Raw genomic sequence first — 17,500 nt, forward strand, 5'->3', positions numbered from 1 at the left:
CACACACACACAGCCGTCTCTCACCGTGTGTGTGTGGAGCAGGTAGACGGGGCTGGGCTCAGGCAGCGGTCTCAGCTCACAGCACACACCCAGAGATGTCAAGATCTCCGTCAGAACCTCATAGCGCCGAGCGTCGCTCCTCTTCAGCTCCGAAGATCCGGCGGAGCCTTCAGCGTCCGGAGACGTTTCCAAACGCACCTGCAGAGAGCAAACACAAGAGAGACGGTCTGAACCTGAGACACCGGCCGGTCAAACTCTGTTAAAGCAACAAAAGATGTGTTCGGGATGAACCTGATGTTCGGGAACCGAGTCAGCAAAAAGACAGATCAATCAAAGAGCATGTCACTTCCTGCCATCTATTTCCAGGGAAGCTTTTTAGTGACAATCACACTGTAAAGTTTTGGAAATGTCATCCACATATTTCTGCCGGATTCAACCTCGAAAGAGTAATGAACATGTAGATGAAAACTTCTGTGGACTTTCAATCAGTGTTTAATAAAGCTGAGTGTTCATATTTAGAGCTTGATGTGGCACAAGGATATGCTTCGGAGTCAGAAAAATGAGCAGAATTTGTTAATGTCCTGAATTTTGTGAAAATCTCTGCAGTTAGAGCAAACACACACACACACACACACACACACACACACACACACACACACAGACACAGACACAGACACACACAGAGACACACACAGACACAGAGACACACACACACAGAGACACACACACACAGACACACACACAGACACACACACACACACACAGACACACACACACACACACACACACACACACACACACACACACACACAGACACACACACACACACACACTTCTTCTCCACCTGCTGTTTTGATCTGGTGAGGATATGTGGTTTTATTTAGTGCTTTCATGAGCTCTGATCATAATAAGATGATGTGTGGCCGGTCGGGACGTCAACGATTACCTGTCGCTAAGAAAAGCTATTGATGGTCAATGAATCAGTTTTATTTTAGTTTTTAAATCGCAGCACCATTTAACTGTACAATTATAAACAGATAACATTCTCAACTTTTTATGACACTTTTTTGTGTTCATAGTTTACTACGTTTCTAAAATAAAGCAAGTACATTTTCCAAAAAGTGTTTTTTTTTGCTTGTCCTGAAACGCTATGAATCATAAAACATGATTAACTGTGTTTTTAATCTGAAGCGTCCACTAAGCCCCGTTCACACCAAAACAATAACTATAAACTACATTAGCATCCACACCAGCAAACGATCTTAACCCTAACCTCTTCACAGAACACACTCGTCTGCTGCTTTTACTTCTCCAGTTCGTTAGGACTGATTCTGATTGGCTGTGAATGTATGTACCATTCATCAGCTGGAAAAAGCTGTTCTAGAAGCGATATCGTTTCTATGTGCCTTACAGCTGTGGAGTGAACTACTCTTTAATACTGAGAATGATCTTTAAAACTAGGCTGTATCTCTATAGATGTTGTGTGAACAATACACCGTCTCTGTGTGTTAACACCAGTATTTATGATTCTGGAATGTAATGTGTTCTGCCTCAGGCACACACACGCACACACACGCACGCACACGCGCACGCACGCGCACGCACGCACGCACACGCACGCACGCACGCACGCACGCACACACTCTCACACACACTCTCACACACACTCACACACACTCACACACACACTCACACACACACACACACACACACACACACACACACACACACACACACACTCTCACACTTCAGACCAGGTGGAGCTCATTACCTGGCACAGGACGGCCTCCCCGCTGTCGTCTCCGTGAGTCACGCGCACGATGGCCATCTCCTGCGCTCCAGTCTGACCCCAGAGCTCCACCTGACCTCCACCGGCTCCGTCCCGCTCGTTCACGCTGCCGCTGGACAGAACGCTCAGCTGGAGCTCGCTGCAGTCCGCCCGGGTGAAGCTGAGGGAGCAGACGCGGTCGGCCGGGGCCTGCGAGGGCCGCAGCGAGAGTCCGGCAGGACACAGAGAGCAGCTCAGGCCCAGCAGCCTCCCGCCGCGGCTCAGGAAGCTCAGGAAGCGTAGCTGAAGGTCCGGGGCCAGCGTCTCGTCCGTGGCCAGCACCAGCAGCAGGGTGTTGTCCAGCCAGGGCTCGCTCAGAGCCTGCCGAGGGCTCAGGTGGTAGACGGCGCAGGTGTCCGTGTCCACACAGTTCTGCAGGAGCGAGCGGATCTCCTGGAAGCGCTGCTCACAGCCGCCCGTGAACACCAGCAGGTTGGGAGGCTTGCCTCCGCTCCTCCGGCGCTGCTCCTCCTCTTCCTCCTCCTCTTCGTCATCGGTGCCGGCGGCGGTGTAGTCGTCGGGCAGATCCGGGATGTTCTCGGCCGAGGCGAACTTGACCGACAGGATGGTGCTGTTCTCCAGCTCCAGACACTCGTGACAGCTGGAGAGATGCAGGTGCTGGTGTTCAGAGAGGAGCTCCGGCTGATGAAGGCTGCTCCTCCTGCAGAGCTCTGGAGAGTCTCGGGACTCAGCTTCTATCCTCTTGCTGGCGTCCTGCTCAAACAGGCCCTCGAGCGCCGTCTCTCCGAGTGACACGGCTAGGACACAGACAGTGTGTTACACAAAAACTTCCATCACGTGTTTTCACCACTTCTTCATGCAAGTAACTTTCTTTGTCAACCCTTTAGTTAAAGAAAATGATATTCTGAGTGCAGCCCACAGGATGTTGCGTTACGTCTTTAAATATCTATTTTTATATATTTTTTTTCTTTAATCTGTTTTTGCATCAAAACGTGTCACATATTTCTTGTCTGCATATTGTCAAACCGTCCAATTCTAAGATTAGTCAATATTTCCATTAAAAAAAACTAAACTGTGGCAAACTTTACATTAGAACTGATCTGCCCGGCCCCGGCTAAAGATACGCACACACTATCTTCTCAGGTACGAGCCCATCTTCCATCAGCAGACGATCCTCCAGAAACGCCACGCCGAGGCGGCTGAAGTTCTCCAGACTGGTCTCAGCGACGGCTCGGTACGGCTGGCCTGGACGGTACGCCAGCGGAAGACAGTAATCAGACCAGTTCAGCACCTAATCACACACACAGAGATTCAACACCGGCTTCTCTTCAGACGACATCGTGAACCGGGCTTCTGGGAAAAATCTAATTGTGGTTCATGCAGCATTCGATGCCATCAAATGATCCTTCATTTCAAACCTCACACACTAGATGCTCAAGAACATAGTTTCCTGTGCATCACTTGGGACACAGCTCACACTACTCTACTCCTACTATAAAGTGTGTGTATACAGACACACTAGGATTAATCAATGATTTAAGTGCCATCTTCACATCCTGTCATGACTATGTGCCCAGAGCATTTTTCTGTATTAAAGTTAACGATTAAAGGAACGTTAATTCAAACAATGATTGATTACAATCTAAAATTGACGTCCCTGATAAACACACAGAGTCTGAGTACCTTCTCATTGGTTCTGTGTAGAGACACGGGAACTTTCTGTCTTGATGTGGCTTCTATGATGAAGGCAATGCTTTCCAGACGCTGACCACAAACCAGCGAAGAGCCCAACAGAGTCCACTTACTGAGGTCCTCACACGCCTGCAGACGACACACACACATTTTATTCTTTCATTTGAAGACAAGACAAGCAGCAAAAATGGAAACCAGATACCTTTATTGAAAGATGCACAACTAACCCTAACCTTCAACAAATGTATGCACACACTCTCACTCTCTATCTCACACACACGCACACACACACACACACACACACACACACACACACACACACACACACACACACACACACACACACACACACACACACACACACACACGGAGAGCTGGCGCGTCACCTGCGGCTCGGTGATGTACAGGACTCGGTCTCCTCGCCTGAGGAAGAGCGCTTCGTCGCGGCGCGGCGCGGCTCTCAGCGCGCAGAAGGTGAAGCTGCTCTGGCCTGTGAGGCGGTGTAACGCGCTGCGGATCGCGGAGGTGTAGTATCTCTGGAAGCGCAGCCACAGATAGATGTAACACAGCGTGATGAGCATCTTTCGGCGCGGAGCCATGCGTCACTGACGCGCTGTCATCTTCCCTTCCCTGCTGTCCAGCTGCAGGCTCCGCCTCTTCCCGTTACGTCACCGACATCAACATTAAAATAAATAAACGTTCTCCGCTCTCTTCTTATTCTTCGCCCCGCTCGTGTCGCTCTGGTGTTTGAGGAAGTTCGTCAGCGTCATTATTCCGATGACGCACCGCTTTAGAAGCACGGCGTTGTCACGTGGTGCCCGTTACTTTTCTCAGCGCTGACTATAACGGACCAATAAGAGGCCGTCGCAAGATGTTCTGGAGGAAGACACGTGCTGGTCATCCTGAAATATGCAGCAACTGTAGGGCTCTTGTAGGGCAATGACAGAAAAGCTGAATCTTAAGAGTTTAATTTGTGATTATAAATGGCATACAGAAAACAGTTTACTCGCTGTACGTTGACAAATATTAATATCATGCGGTTAATATTATCTTAAACAGGTTATAAAGTAACATAAAAAGCAAATTCCCTTTAATAAAAATGACCCGTCGAACCACGCTATGGACAAAAAATATTCAAAATAATTTTTTTCCCACAAAATCATAGCATTTGATTTTTGAGTTAACTATTCATTTAAAGAAGCACTTTGATTTTCACTCGTTTGGGAAGAGATTGAGACTAGTCTGGTTTCTTAAATGTTACTTACAGGATTCACGAGGCAGTATTTCCCCAGACGTCGCTGTTCGCAATCCACACCTTAGTTTTTTTAATGACATTAATGTTATTTAATATTTTACACGATGTTATAAAGCAGAAGTAACTCACCTCAGGATTAAAGCGCGCGCCAGTTTAACGGTTTTCTTTCTTTTGGCGCGAAAAACGCGAATTCATAAAAGATATTTAATTAGCGTTTATTTTACATAATTGAATAATTACGTTTTACCAATAGACAATAGTCGTGGGCTGTTACATAGCAAGTAAAAAAAAGAGAGGAAGTTGTGGTTTTTATTGTATGTTAATAAAAAAAAAACGAACAATGATAGCTCAGTTGATCATGGCGCTAAGAAGGCGAAGGTCATGATTCTGTTCTCAAGAAAACAAAACACACTGTTTGCAAACCGGTTGTCCAATGTTTTAGCCGTTTTGTAGATTCAGTTCTTATCCAACACTTCCCCACAACAAATAATTTATAAAGGCCAGAGGATTGTTGAGTCACTAGGTTTTTCAGCGTAATGGCAAATGGTCACTAAACTTGCCAAAGAAATACCTTCATTTATACATTCACAAATTTCTTACTGGAAGCAAGACCATAGCCATGTCTTCAGCTATGGTGTATATTTTTATTTAATAGGAATTTTAGCAAAGGTATTAAAGAAAGCAAAGCCCACTGAAAGACTTAGAAAAGCCAGACTCAATCAAGAAACAGCAGCACCAGGAACATAACATTTTGGCCATTTCTCATGATTAGGGTGAACTCATCCCCGTCAAAGACTGATGGCCGAAGTGTTCAGGTGTCCTGGTGTTTTGTTTACTATGACTAATCTCCATCGTGGCTGTATTTGTAGTGTTTTGCAGCATGACTAACAAACAAGCATCCGTTCAGTCAGTGATTTCATGCGTGTTCATTCATTTCCCATGATCCTTCACTCTCACACAGTGGAGGCCACAATCCTCTAGGCTGAAGAACACACTCGAGGGACCTCAGACACCGAAGAAGTCGAAATGAATAAACGAGAGAAGACCAGGTACAAGTTAAGCAACTTTGTTTTTTTATAATCATACATAAGACCGCTTGAATATAGTACAAAGGGTTTGTCCATTACTGCCCCTCAGTGACACTTTAATTTACACAGAAAGTCCTGATCTTACAACCTGTGGATAAAGATCCGAAATATCCGTCTGTCGTTCTGTTTACATCATCATCATCATCACCATCATCACATGTCCTGGAACCAAACGAGGAGTGAGAATGCGAACCGGACGGGAAGCCGAGGGGAAAGTCGGACCAGGGAGAGAGATTTCAAATCATAAAGTGTAACCTGAAACGCTAGCAGGAGTTAGTGAGCACGCGCACACACACACGCGCACACACACACGCTCTCACGCGCACACACACACACACACCGCTGCCACAGCCGACTTCTGCTTTCAAATGGACCCATTTACTGGAGCGTGTGCCGCAAGAACACAACTAAACGGAAAATTAGTTCCTGTACTACGTATACTACGTCAGCGCTGGAGTATACGAACATGTGAAGCGCCGCCCGATGCCGTCGTTCTGATTGGAGACACACATCCACACACGATACCCTGTCTAGAAGATTAAAGTATGAAGATCTACTCTCCGTCCCGTTGCAACCCTAGAGTTTTGCATTTGTACTAGCGTCGTCGTCGTCAACTACTTTGGCCTGGAAGCACTGATACCCATTGACTACCATAGAGAACTTCCACTGCATGTTACCAAGTTGACGTAAATGTACTCAAAATACCATTAGGAAAAAAGTAGTGAGTTCTAAACTTCCTTTATTAAAAAAATATAAATATGTACATAAATTCTATTTCAGCTATTAAAATGGGGTCACAAAGTAAACACCTGAAGCCTGTTTCGTGGACTCCCTCTGTATGCCGTGACCACAGGAACCCTAAAGAACCGTGCGTCCGCTCGCAACCGTCACCACCGCGTGCGCACAGACGGACGGACGGACGGACGGAGAGAGACGCGGATTGCTTTAGTAGCGAGAAAGCGCGGCGTCCGGCTGAGAGGATCTCCGACTGTCCAGCTGCTCTGGGGCCAGCCGAGCAGCTCGCGTCCAGCGTCCCGCCAAATCAACAGAAAACCACCCACGCAGCCGTCTGCTAAGAGCAAATGAGGAGAGAAAGAAAAACAGAGCGACAGAATTTCGCAAGCGATGGCGTCCAGGATTGGGCTCTCGGCCACATCGAACATGGTCACTTCCAGTTCTGACAGTCGTTTACTGACGTGACACACACCTTCGCTTCAAAGTGCAGAACTGCTACATTATTGGTTACAGACATCTATGTTCTATAAAAAAAACGCCTTTGGTACAATAAATTATCAAAAGGGAGGAAACAAAAAGTGGTGTAAAATTCACAGCATAATCGTGAAGCCAAATCAAAGAAGCGAAAGGGCCAAAGTAAAACACACACACACACACACACACATGCCGAGCACAACAGAAGAGCGGGAAGGGACACGGCTCAGTCCTGCGGATCTCTACTGAAGAAAGGCCTCAGGTCACTGTTCTGCTCGGTTCTGGTTCTGGCGTGTCAGCGTGAATGAAGGAGGGTGTCCGCACGTCAAAAGTACACCAAAGCGTCGGAAACGTCCGGCTCGTCTTCGCTCAGTCCGTAACGATAAGGCCATGTTAAAGAAGCGCTGCCCGCGGCGGTCTGCGTCCAGAACCGCGTCCGAACCATCTGAGAATCGGAGAACAGAAGCCAAGGTCAGAGGTGTCGTCCAGCCCGCGCTAGTCCGGTCAGGAGCTGGCCACCGAGCTCTGCTGCACGCACACACCCGCCATGGGCGACTCCTCGCGCTCCAGGCCCAGCCGAGCCTCCGACATGTAGTGACCCGGCCCAGAGTTCGAGGGGTGGCCCGGCACGCCCGTCTCCTGCCGCGGGTTGGAGAAGGCACCCAGTCCCAAAGTCATGCTGCCGTTGTGACCAAAACCCAGGCGGCTCTGGTAGGCGTAGTGATGGTTCCCGGTGGAGGACGAGGACGTGGACGAGGACGAGGCGGAGGAAGACAGCGAGGTCATGGACAGGTGGCCGTGGGTCACCTCCATGGAGTCCTGCGTAGAGGCGCTGTGGGAGGGCGAGTAGAGGCGGGGCCGGGGCCGGGCGGGGCCCTGCGGCGGGTGGTGCTGATGGTGGTGGTGGTGGTGGTGCTGATGGGGGTGCAGAGCCTTGGGCTGGTGCGGGGGCACGTGGAAGGTGGTCTCCTGGACCGGGTGCGTCTCTCCGGCCGCCTGCTGGAGCCCATCTCCTCCCACCCAGCCCAGAGCCGGAGCGAAGGCCTGTCTCGCCTGAGGAAGAGAGCGCACAAGTCCAGTCAGCTTTATTTATATAGAGCCTTTAACAATACAGATCGTGCCAAAGCACTGAACAGAGTGAGAGTAAGGTATGAAGACGAGATATACTCCACAGACTGTGTGTGTGTGTGTGTGTGTGTGAGGCGGGCACCTGCGGGCAGAGGTTATGGCAGTCCATGCCCACCGCTGCACTGAAGTGTCCTCCGCTGTGCCGGTGCTGATGGGTCGGGTCGGAGCGGGCACGGCCGCTGGTGCTCGTTCCAGAAGATCCTCCTGCAGACACACAGAGTCAGTGATTATCCACAACTATAATCATCAATCAATCTGAAAACTGAATGGAATGAAAGTTTCAGTGAATAACACCAATGGCTTGAGATGAAAGAGCTGACAAACAGCTGAAACACTGATGGTCTCTGACTATATGAATCAGGTAGACATGAATTAAATGTAGAATTACAGTATTTTACAGTTAAGCTAACTTCTAGCACCTGCACGTCATTACTGTTTTGATTGCTTCCATTGTCTTCGTCTATAAATCTCGTTGGATAAAAGCACCTGCTAAATGACTAAAAAGTAAATGTAAGCTATAGTACTAAACATGTTTAGAATACCTAAAAACCATGTAGTTATTTTTACCACACTGTAAAATAACAGTTTCAGCTTGAAATAACTTGCTACCCCTAAAAGTTTTTTTTTATAATGCATGGCATCGAGATGCTATACGTATGTGTGTGTGTGTGTGAGTGTATATATATATATATCTCTCTCAAATACAATGCATGTGTATTTATGTATATATAAACATAGACAGCACAGACGTTATGTAAACAACTTATTTTGGATACAAATAATCGTGATTAATCCTTTGACAGCACTATATACAGGAAGATACACTTTGGAGCAATAATCTGTCTTTTTCAAACGCGTCCGCTGTTGCTTGTGGATGTGGAGAGATGGTGATGATCGTGGTGGAGCGTCTGACCTGAGCTGGAGGAGGTGCTGGACGTGGTTCCGGACGACTGAGACTGCTCCAGCGCCGGGCTCGTGGACACACTGCTGCTGGTGTTCGTGCCCTCGTCTGCCGTCTTCTTGAAGAAGCTGTGCTGCAGAGCGTAATACGGCTGGATGCGGGTCTTGGGGTCATAGTCCAGCATCCGCAGGATCAGGTCTTTGAACTTCAGGTAGTCGGCGACGGCGTGGCCTGACTCTCCGGCTCTCCGCCCGCCCGGGCCGCCCGCCTCCACGCCCAAAATACTGTGCAGCTTCCGGGAGCCTGCGGGTTTATACTGAGAGAGACGAGAGACGAGAGTCAGCATCACAGAGAGACAGCGGCAGAAAAAGACCCAAAGAAAGAGACGCACCCTTTTGCCATCTTTGGTCTTCTTCACACACCACGTGCTGTCAGACATCTTCTCAAAGAACTTCCTGGCTTTAGGTGCCTGCTCTAGAATATGATTGGGAGGGACGCCCAACACCTCCACGATTTTATTCATCTGGTCGACCTGACAACAAAACACACACATCACAATCATCAAGAAGACCACAGTCAGTCAAATAAAGTTGTTGTTAATGTAGATACTAGTTAAAATCTTGGTGCACTGCTAGGCTTTCCTAAAATAACGTTTAAACATTAATAAGAGAACACTCTTATCATAAAATAAGAAAAAAAAAAATCACAAATATGACTGAACAAAAATTCCAATATATACAGTGCTTTATGTTTTTCAGGTAAGAAATACTCAGAAATGTAACTGAATGTGAAATAACGCCACAGACCACTTTAATAAAGGTGAGTCTATATTTAAAGTTATTAATTCAAGAACAGTGTTTTTTCTCTTCACGTTCTTTGATGGATTAACGTTAAATGCTGTCACTTTAAAACTAAATGCATGAGTCCAGCTGTTCATTAAAGAGAAACAACTGTGTTCACGAGGACACTTACCAAACTCAGCAATTACACAGATTTGAACTGAACATGTTTATGAGAGCAGGCAGCAGATGAAACACGGATGAAGGAGGACGGGCTCGGATCAGGACTCACCTCATTAGCGCCGCTGAACAGAGGCTCTCCGGTGTGCATCTCCACCAGGATACAGCCCAGAGACCACATGTCGATGGCCAGATCGTACGGCATCCCCAGCAGCACCTCGGGCGAGCGGTAGAACCGGCTCTGGATGTACTGGTATATCTGAGGACAAGCGGACCGGTATTAACTGAGAACACTTGAAGACAATAACTAAAAGTTCTTCAACGCAGGACAAAGTATGTTCACAATGCAATGCTAATCGACATAATACTTTAAAATATGATTTCGGTTTCATTCTGTGATATGAAACCATGTCTGATCACAAAAAGTTATTTAACATGTAAAACTGTGCTACTGTAGTACACTTATACCCAAGACTCAGACTGCTTGTGTTCACTGTACAGTCCTGACCAAACTAGCTCCAGGTCCTAAAAGGAGCTCCTTGTTCAGGGGTATACTCCTCCTTGAGTTCACGTCCATCTTGTGTGGTTTCCCTCCACAGAACTAGGCTCTGTCCTTATCATCACAGGAACTTTCCTGACAAACAAGCGGAATGGAATCGACAGGCAAGCAAGAAGGAAAGCCGCTCTCACCCGCTGTCCCAGCTGACAGGAGCTCCCGAAGTCCACGATCTTGATGGCGGATCTCTTGGGGTTACAGAGCAGGATGTTCTCTGGTTTGAGGTCACAGTGGATGATGCTCAGCTCCGGCGTGGCCAGGAAGAGCAGCGCGGTGCACAGCTGCTGAGCAAACTTACGCGTCAGGTTCAGAGACACGCCGCGGAAATTGGTGTTCCTCAGCAGGTCGTACAGGTTATAGGACAACATCTCGAAGACCAGACACAAGTGGTTCCGGAACATGAAATGGCGTTTCAGATGAACTGGACAAGAGAGAGAGAGACAGAAAGATGTTAACGAGCGTAACGGACAACAGAAAGGCTAGCGTGCTGTGATTAGTAGTAAAGCTCCAATCTCCACTGACGAGGCTTTATTATACACTTTAATAGAAAGAAAGTTCTAATGATAATTATAAAGGTACATCCTATATCGTCATAGTGGTGTGTTTATTAATCAATGAAAGCACTTCAAGCTTCTGTTTCTTCAGCTGCTGCAGGGACTGCCTGGGTTTTAGGGTTGGGTACTTTTAAGGGAACTGACCAAATTGTGTCGTACCACCGAATAGAGATTAACATTAAATCAATCTTTACCTAATTTTGGCACCCGTTAACGAGCGAGAGAGAGAGAGAATCTAAGTAATCTAATGTATTCAGTTATTGTTTTTTTCCCCTACATGTGTAATATGTCTTTCTCTTAGATTTTATTCATTTGCTTTTCTGTATAATATATTTATGGCTTTGGAAACATTGTGACAGTCACGTCAATAAAGCTCCTTTGAGAGAAAGCCTGAGAGATGATGTTTCTTTAAAACACAGCACACAGGGCAGAGAGCACACTTCTAGGGTCATACGGGGCGGACAGGAGTCCTTTCATAGAAACACAATTTACTCTACAGCGCTGAATGGCACGGAAGTCAATTTTTTTGGATGAATAAGGATGGTCTGTTACTTCACTCAAATCATGATATGAAGTAGTGTATGTGAATATTTAAAACGCAAAAGACATAATCCTGCATGCTCCATTAACCTCTACGCAGCTTTGTTTACGACACAAATACTGACGTGATTTCAGCTTCTGCTTCTCATGAACACATGAACTCATCTCCAGAGACGCTGCGAGTTTAAAATTTTAGATTCATATCATATCACACTGTATACAGAAACTTCACAGCAACCTGTCAAAATAAAAGTATGGATTAACATATATTACTGTTGTATTGCTTTTGTACAGTATAATGTACGTCTTTTCATATTTCATTTACTGTCAAATGCAAGTAAAAGTATTAAATGATAAAATAATAATTACAACCACATTAACCGCTTGGCCTAATTGTGTAAAAAATACAATTATTGTTAAAGCCTTTTTAAGAAATATTCACAGTTTCTCTATCAGAAAATATGAAATGCATAAGAATTTCTGGAAGAAAAAATATTTTTTAGGGTTGAAATTGAAAGTTTTGAGCTTTTTTTTCATTGAAATACACGTTTCTGTTATTACATCGAGAGTAAAATACGGTTAAAATCTGTAAGATACCCAACCCTACTGAGATTTACTGCTGATCACAGAACTGTGTTTCACTGACAAGATGCACATTACTATTATGATTATCACAATAACGACAGTCCTCCCAAACACACAGAACACAGGGTGACCTTCTGTCCCTATAAACTCAACAATGAGTTCATCCTCAGCCACACATAAAAGATGACTAAAACCCCTCAATATTCCTGCTAAGTGGCACTGTGGGGAAAATGTCTGTTTTTAGGTCTCTGCTGATTGATTCAATGAACACAAAATGAACATGTCAGCCACAAAAACTTGTTCTTGTACAGTAAAAGTTGGACTGATACCAGAAACAACAGCAGTCTCTGCTTCCTCATAAGTACTCAATCAATACCAACCAAAACCACCAAACCCTTGACTCAGTCCAGTCCAGAACCAATCTCATCCCTTTAAAACACAGAAGCAGCCACACAGTGCTGAAACAAGCCAAAGTAGAATAAAAACTACAATAATTCTGATCAACTGTTATAAACTGCTCCTTGCTTGCATGACTAACCCAGTCCTAGTCTCAGACCTCACACCCACGGAGCGTTGGCTAAACGTCTGAAGCATATGACACACTTCAGGACTTTCAAAGTCATCGTCGGATTGGTTCACAGGAATTCTTCGGCGTACCGTTAAATCTGTCGTGTTTACAACTGTGACGATGAACGCTTTTAGTATCATCCATACTCTGTATGTGAAGTCTTTCAATTTGACTGCATAGAATCTTTCAAATACATCCAAGAGATTTACCCACCAGTCCACGCCCCTAAACCCGATGAGCCACACGATTGGTTGCTTTACATGTCAGTCAAAAGGCCTTTTGGGCGGGTCTTGACCATTTAAAGTAGACAGAGTTCCAAAGACTAACCCGTTCCTAACCAAACCACAACCCAGGCTTTACCTGGTCGGACTGGTCAAACAGACAGAACTAAAGTCAGAGTCCTGCTCATATTCTGTGACTCAAATGATTAGCAACTAATTTCTCCGTTTGGAAGAGTTTCGTCTGATTAAAAGTAAGTATGTTCTCAGGTGCATCCATTCACATGGATTTATACCAGATATCTTACTGAAAGAGAAACTCTGCAGTTCTATGTTTGGTCTGATAGAAAGACTTGATATTGAAGTTGTTCAGGAGAGAGAGAGCCCATGATCGTGACCCTGGAGACTAACGCTAACCCTGGCATATATTTTTAAACATTTATAGTTGACCAGCCTGCCCTAAATAGAGCAATTCCTTTCTCTCCAAACACTGGGTCACACATAAAGCAACAACATGACGAAGACATTTCAGCTCATGCTCACTCATAACGCACACAAAACCAACACTAATGCAAAAGAAATCGGGCTTCCTAAGAAACGTAAGTCACTTCCACCGCTTCGGAAGTCTCCTGATCTTTTCTACAAGCACGGGAGCTGTGAATATGGCTTGCACATTACCGATGTAGTACTTCATCTCGGTGTCGTGTTTGTTCATGAGCTCCAGCAGTCGGACTTCAATCTGCGCCTGATTCAGAAAGGCCTTTTTATTCTTGATGATCTTGATGGCGACCCACTCCTGCTCCACGCGGTCATACGCCTTCACCACCTGCCAGCAGAGCGAGACGAACACACGCGTCAGACCGAACAAAAAACACACGCACCCTTTCCCCGCGGAGCCGACGGACACTGACCTGGCCGAACGAGCCTTTGCCTATTAAAGAATCAATCTCGTATCGGTCCATCCATTTCTCGCCATTTTTAACGATGTAGTCAAAGTTGTCATCATCGTAACCGTCGTTGTAAATCTTCCTCTCCTTCTTGTTGCTGGAGTCCTCGCCTTGACCCTGTTGGTGACGACGCTTCTTTTTTGCATAGTAAACCTGAAAACCAAGAGCAAAGCCTGAGCGGAGCGACCCCAGAGCGAGCAGCGGATGACCGCATTCATTCACGTTAGGTTTAAACAGAAGAAATTGAGACAGGAACACAAAACCACTTTCATGAAACTGAATAAATAATCTTAAGTCTGTTAGGACAAAGTTTGGCTGAGATACAACTATTTAATAATCTTAAATCTGAATAATAAGAAAAACAAAGTAACTAGGAGAAACTAACCTTTAAATGTATTATATTTACCAGTTTTGATATATTTACGGTAGTACATTTACAAAATATCTTCATGGGACATAATATATAATACTTAATGTCCTAATGATTGCTGATGACTGCTGCTGTGCTCCAGAGACACACATTACTGATATAATAACACTAATAATAATAATATTAGATGTTCAAGAATAATCTTATTTTAACAGTATGAGTTTTGTGCCGCTCTTTGTTTTTCCAAAATAATGAAATGAACTGTTTATTTCATTTGAATCAAAGGTCTAATTTTATATATATATATATATATATATATATATATATATATATATTGTTTCATGCAAACATCTGATTGCCAGAAAAGTTAAAATACACTACAGAGGACTTCAGGGACAAAAGGAGCATTTCCTAGGGCCCTACAGTAGAAATGCTTGAATTATTAAGCCTCTTTGTATGAATTATTATTATTATAATTATTATTTTATCCTTTATCACGCATTTCAACAAAGGAAAATAAAAAATAATTCTGAAGGAAATAAGCAAATCTGGGGCAAAAACATTCATAGGGTCACAGATGCAAGTGATGCATTTTTTTTCATGCAATGAGTCAAAATCATGAGTTCTGCCGCACAGTCCCGAGAGTGACGCACCTCATTGATGTGTTTGTATGTTTTGATCAGTTCGATGGAGAGTTTTCTTAAGGGCGCAGTCGCTGGATCCCGGAAACACTGAGGCATCCGCCTCTGAAGCATCACCATATCAGCAGTTACCTGTAACACACACACACACACACACACGTTCATGAGCGCAAGCGTGAGCTCCTACAGACGCTTGCTGTAACCGCGCGTGAATGTGTACCTGCGGGGCCTGCGAGCTGTACGGCAGCGCAGCGGCTGATTGGTCAGCGGCGCTCTGCGGATGACCATCACTGAACGGCGGGTGAGAATGGGGCGTCTGCGCATCCATCTGCACACCAGCCGAATGGAAAGAAAACGAGGGGGCCAGCCGAACAGAGGAGGGTTTGCATGCTGAGGTCTCTCCTCCTGTAACACACACACACACACACACACACAGACAGGTGACAACCTCCTCCAATCTAGGAACATCTAATGCTTTGACTCAGACATGAACGACAATCTTGTCATTGTTTTACGGCAGCGAGAGCTCCAGTGAAACACAAGCCAGGAGCCCTGATCGAGTTACAGGAGATCCGAAAAAGCTGGGACAGAAATGGCAGATCATGCTTTTGTCACAAGACGACACCGGACACGTGTTAGTCCTTCAGAGCAATGGATGGAACGTTCAAACACACACACACACACACACACACACACACACACACACACACACACACAGGTCTAATCAGAGCTGATCGAGTGAGTGTGTGTGTGTGCGTGTGTTTATGACTCAGCATCAGCATCACACACACACACACACACTCACAGAACTCAGTCCCATTGTAAACGCAGAAACAGCGAGCACACAAACAAGGTCTCTCGTTTTCAAATCAGACGATGACAATGACAGACCTGTAGCGTGAGCGAACCCAACGAGCGAATGATTTCACACTACAGACGTCTAGACGACAGCTGAGGATTTTAGCAGCGCCGGTCGAACAAATAACAGCACAATAAAGACTACATGTGAGCGCTGCTGATGGATGTGATGTTTGGAAATGTGACGGTCTGCAGCGAGCGGGAATTCTGCAGATCATTAAGTCGTCATTTATCAGCGTCTCTCACCAGCAAACACAATGCAGCACATTCACACTGGTAACCAGCGCTCTCAAGCCCAGCAACAGTGCCTCATTACCATAGCCTACCACCAGGAAGATACCGCGCCATTGGCCGGCCAGCTAAAGCGGCAGCCAATCAGGAAAGGGTATGCAAATAACCCACTTTTGTTGCTAGGGCAAAGCTCCGAGGCTCCGACCAATAGGAAAACGGGTAAGAGGCATGAAATTGAATTGCACTTTGACACATTTCCCAGCACAGTTTAACACAGTATTTGCTGACAGAAAAGCTCTCGGGTGAGGAACCCGGAATCAGTTTGTGTGAGAGAAGGGCCCGGCCCCGGAGACGGACGCTGCCACGGGAGCCCGGCCTGTATTTTTAAACATTTATAGATGACCAGCACACCGTCTGCCCTAAATAGAGCGCTCCGTTCCTCTGTAAACGCTGCTGTGGCCTGACAGGCAGCCTACAGAGGAGCAGAACTCTGAATAAACACACACACACACACACACACACACACACACACACACACACACACAATGCAGCGTAGAATTAAACTCATCTGGAGAACGGAACACTCGCACCATTCTCCTGTTTAATACAGCAAAGCTTCTTTGACACGATCTGCATCGCAGGAAGCACTATATAAATAACAGTGACTTGTAACACACACGTGAGCAAAACACAGGGTTAGGATCACGCTCACCTGTATGCATCGTCTTCTGACAAATCTCATATCATTGTGACAGGGGAGTCCATCTGCAAACCACAGCCCACTGCAAGAACAGCACAGACGTGTGAGCGACCACATACTGTACCTGTCTGTGTGTGTGTGTGAGAGAGAGAGACATGAACGTACCTGAAGCGACTCGCGAGTGGTTTCCAGGTGAGAATAGCCCTGATGTCCGAGCAGGGTCTTGCCGTTTTCTGAGATGGTTGAGTTGATCTTTAACTTGCACAACCATTGGTGAAGATCTGCGGTGAAATCAGTCCTCAGTTTAGCACAGCTTACCAACACAGCGGGTGTTTACAGTACACAAACACGCGCGAGATCACAATAAAGCAAACACAAACACGACGAAGAGCCCCTCATCATCATCCTCCTTATCCTCATCGGCTCGCGCTCTGGTCGACAAGACCACGGTCTCCTGCAACTTTTTCCCCGACGCGACTTCGACGCTGTAAATCAGTTTCGCGCGCATGACGAGAATCAAAGCTGTCAAAACACCGTTAGCCTAGCCAGCTAACGGCACCGGAGTCGCGCGACCGCCGAGCGCTCGATCCGCGCGGAGACTGACAGCTCGTGATGCTGGGCGCGAAACGAACGGATCATCGGCGAATCGCTCGCGTTGAGCTGTCGTTACCGAGCCGCTAACCGCACGGACGTTAGCAGCGCGGGCCTGTG

The 17,500-nt window shown here is 46.1% G+C and overlaps 2 protein-coding genes across 5 annotated transcripts in view; both read right to left on the reverse strand.

Annotated features, from left to right (window-relative positions):
- The window catches only part of hlcs (holocarboxylase synthetase (biotin-(proprionyl-CoA-carboxylase (ATP-hydrolysing)) ligase)), a 22,949-nt gene extending 18,702 nt beyond the window's left edge, over positions 1–4,247 (reverse strand). For 3 of the 4 annotated variants that reach the window (XM_043231784.1, XM_043231783.1, XM_043231785.1), the window contains exons 1-5: positions 3,868–4,247; positions 3,473–3,610; positions 2,918–3,080; positions 1,772–2,586; positions 25–198 (exon numbers count right to left, since the gene is read on the reverse strand). In XM_043231784.1, the coding sequence (XP_043087719.1) occupies positions 25–198; positions 1,772–2,586; positions 2,918–3,080; positions 3,473–3,610; positions 3,868–4,080 (1,503 nt within the window). In that variant the 5' untranslated portion in view covers positions 4,081–4,247. Of the gene's footprint in view, positions 1–24; positions 199–1,771; positions 2,587–2,917; positions 3,081–3,472; positions 3,611–3,867 lie in introns of those variants that run through there. The other variant, XM_043231786.1, reaches the window with a different exon arrangement.
- A 1,539-nt stretch (positions 4,248–5,786) lies between these two features.
- dyrk1aa (dual-specificity tyrosine-(Y)-phosphorylation regulated kinase 1A, a) overlaps positions 5,787–17,500 on the reverse strand; it is a 12,738-nt gene continuing 1,024 nt past the window's right edge. The window contains exons 2-13 of the mRNA XM_043231770.1: positions 16,955–17,070; positions 16,802–16,871; positions 15,221–15,405; positions 15,013–15,132; positions 13,954–14,142; positions 13,721–13,868; positions 10,712–10,998; positions 10,134–10,280; positions 9,454–9,594; positions 9,075–9,378; positions 8,244–8,365; positions 5,787–8,086 (exon numbers count right to left, since the gene is read on the reverse strand). Of these exons, the coding sequence (XP_043087705.1) occupies positions 7,538–8,086; positions 8,244–8,365; positions 9,075–9,378; positions 9,454–9,594; positions 10,134–10,280; positions 10,712–10,998; positions 13,721–13,868; positions 13,954–14,142; positions 15,013–15,132; positions 15,221–15,405; positions 16,802–16,811 (2,202 nt within the window). The 5' untranslated portion in view covers positions 16,812–16,871; positions 16,955–17,070 and the 3' untranslated portion in view covers positions 5,787–7,537. The remainder of the gene's footprint in view (positions 8,087–8,243; positions 8,366–9,074; positions 9,379–9,453; positions 9,595–10,133; positions 10,281–10,711; positions 10,999–13,720; positions 13,869–13,953; positions 14,143–15,012; positions 15,133–15,220; positions 15,406–16,801; positions 16,872–16,954; positions 17,071–17,500) is intronic.

The sequence above is a fragment of the Puntigrus tetrazona genome, unplaced genomic scaffold (genome assembly GCF_018831695.1).
Source record: "Puntigrus tetrazona isolate hp1 unplaced genomic scaffold, ASM1883169v1 S000000416, whole genome shotgun sequence".
NCBI lineage: Eukaryota > Metazoa > Chordata > Actinopteri > Cypriniformes > Cyprinidae > Puntigrus > Puntigrus tetrazona.